Here is a 1,156-nt window from a genome sequence, read left to right on the forward strand (position 1 = left end):
AGACAGAAAATGACACATGGAACTAAACTAAACCTGCAAAAACATGACAACTCAAAATACTGGGTCAAACTGACCCAGAACCGTGACACCATGACTGGTAATTGCTTAAAGCTTTTTAAAAATTAGATTTATGAAAATGTATTTTTGCTCATTTAAATAAACTATAATAAATAAATGATATGCATTTTCAAAATGTCAGAATTTACAGAATTCTAGTGTTTTACAGAAACATCAATAACTCTCAAGAAATGAATAAAAGAGGATATAAAACATGTTTTTACCTTTTGTATTACCTAATAGATCCCTAGGATCCGCTATATACGTTTGTCTCTATACACTGAACATACTTTGTACAAATTTGATATAATTATAAGATATCACTATTTTTACTCTCACATTTACATGCTATGCTATGAATAGAGCTATGTTTAGTTGCATCTTCAATGACAGCAGAAAATGTCTTGATGCCTCAAGTCAAAGGAGAATGACCAAACTGCTTTGAGCCGTTAGCAAAGCAACAGAACACTAATAACCATTTGCTACAATTCAGGTATGCAAAAAAAAATGCACAACCTGCTAACCCTTGAACAGCAGCAGAAGACCACACCAGATCCCATTCCTGTCAGAAAAGTGTTGGAGTGTTTACTTACGGAGAACAAGAACTCCATGGCGTAGCGACTGAGCACGGTTGGACTCCACAGTGAAATTCAGCATGGTGGGATTTGCACCAATCATGCAGACACGGTTGTCTTGCTCAGCCTCACGGAACATCCGCAACAGCTGATTGGCAATGACCCCATTCAGAACAGATATGGCCACCATCGGTATGACAAAGGACAGGAATGCATTTACCTGTTCAAAAAGAGAGAAGGCTGTAAACACTGGAGATTAGTGCTGACAGAAAAACTATGTATCTGCTTCACTAAGATAAAATGTATATATGTTATTTAAAAAGCAAACAAATAGAACAAAACCCCCCAAAACAAAACAAAAACCCAGTGTCCCTCGAGGCTGATGATTGGCCCTACCGCCATAATAGGTTGGAGATTAAAGATGGCTCCCGTGTTTCTTCTGTTTGCATCTATATCTATATAATATATGTTTGGCCCATCTTTCAGTTTACTTCTTGTTTTATGTCAAGATTACCTGTATGGAA

At 36.9% G+C, this 1,156-nt stretch overlaps 1 protein-coding gene across 1 annotated transcript in view; it reads right to left on the reverse strand.

The window, feature by feature from the left end:
* The window catches only part of LOC106632662 (neurotensin receptor type 1-like), a 73,102-nt gene that overhangs the window by 15,906 nt on the left and 56,040 nt on the right, over window positions 1-1,156 (reverse strand). Inside the window, exon 2 of the mRNA XM_042215898.1 lies at window positions 651-852. Coding sequence (XP_042071832.1) covers window positions 651-852 — 202 coding nt within the window. The remainder of the gene's footprint in view (window positions 1-650; window positions 853-1,156) is intronic.

The sequence above is a fragment of the Haplochromis burtoni genome, unplaced genomic scaffold (genome assembly GCF_018398535.1).
Source record: "Haplochromis burtoni strain Fernald_Lab_line unplaced genomic scaffold, NCSU_Asbu1 Contig_861, whole genome shotgun sequence".
In the NCBI taxonomy this organism is placed as follows: Eukaryota; Metazoa; Chordata; class Actinopteri; order Cichliformes; family Cichlidae; genus Haplochromis; species Haplochromis burtoni.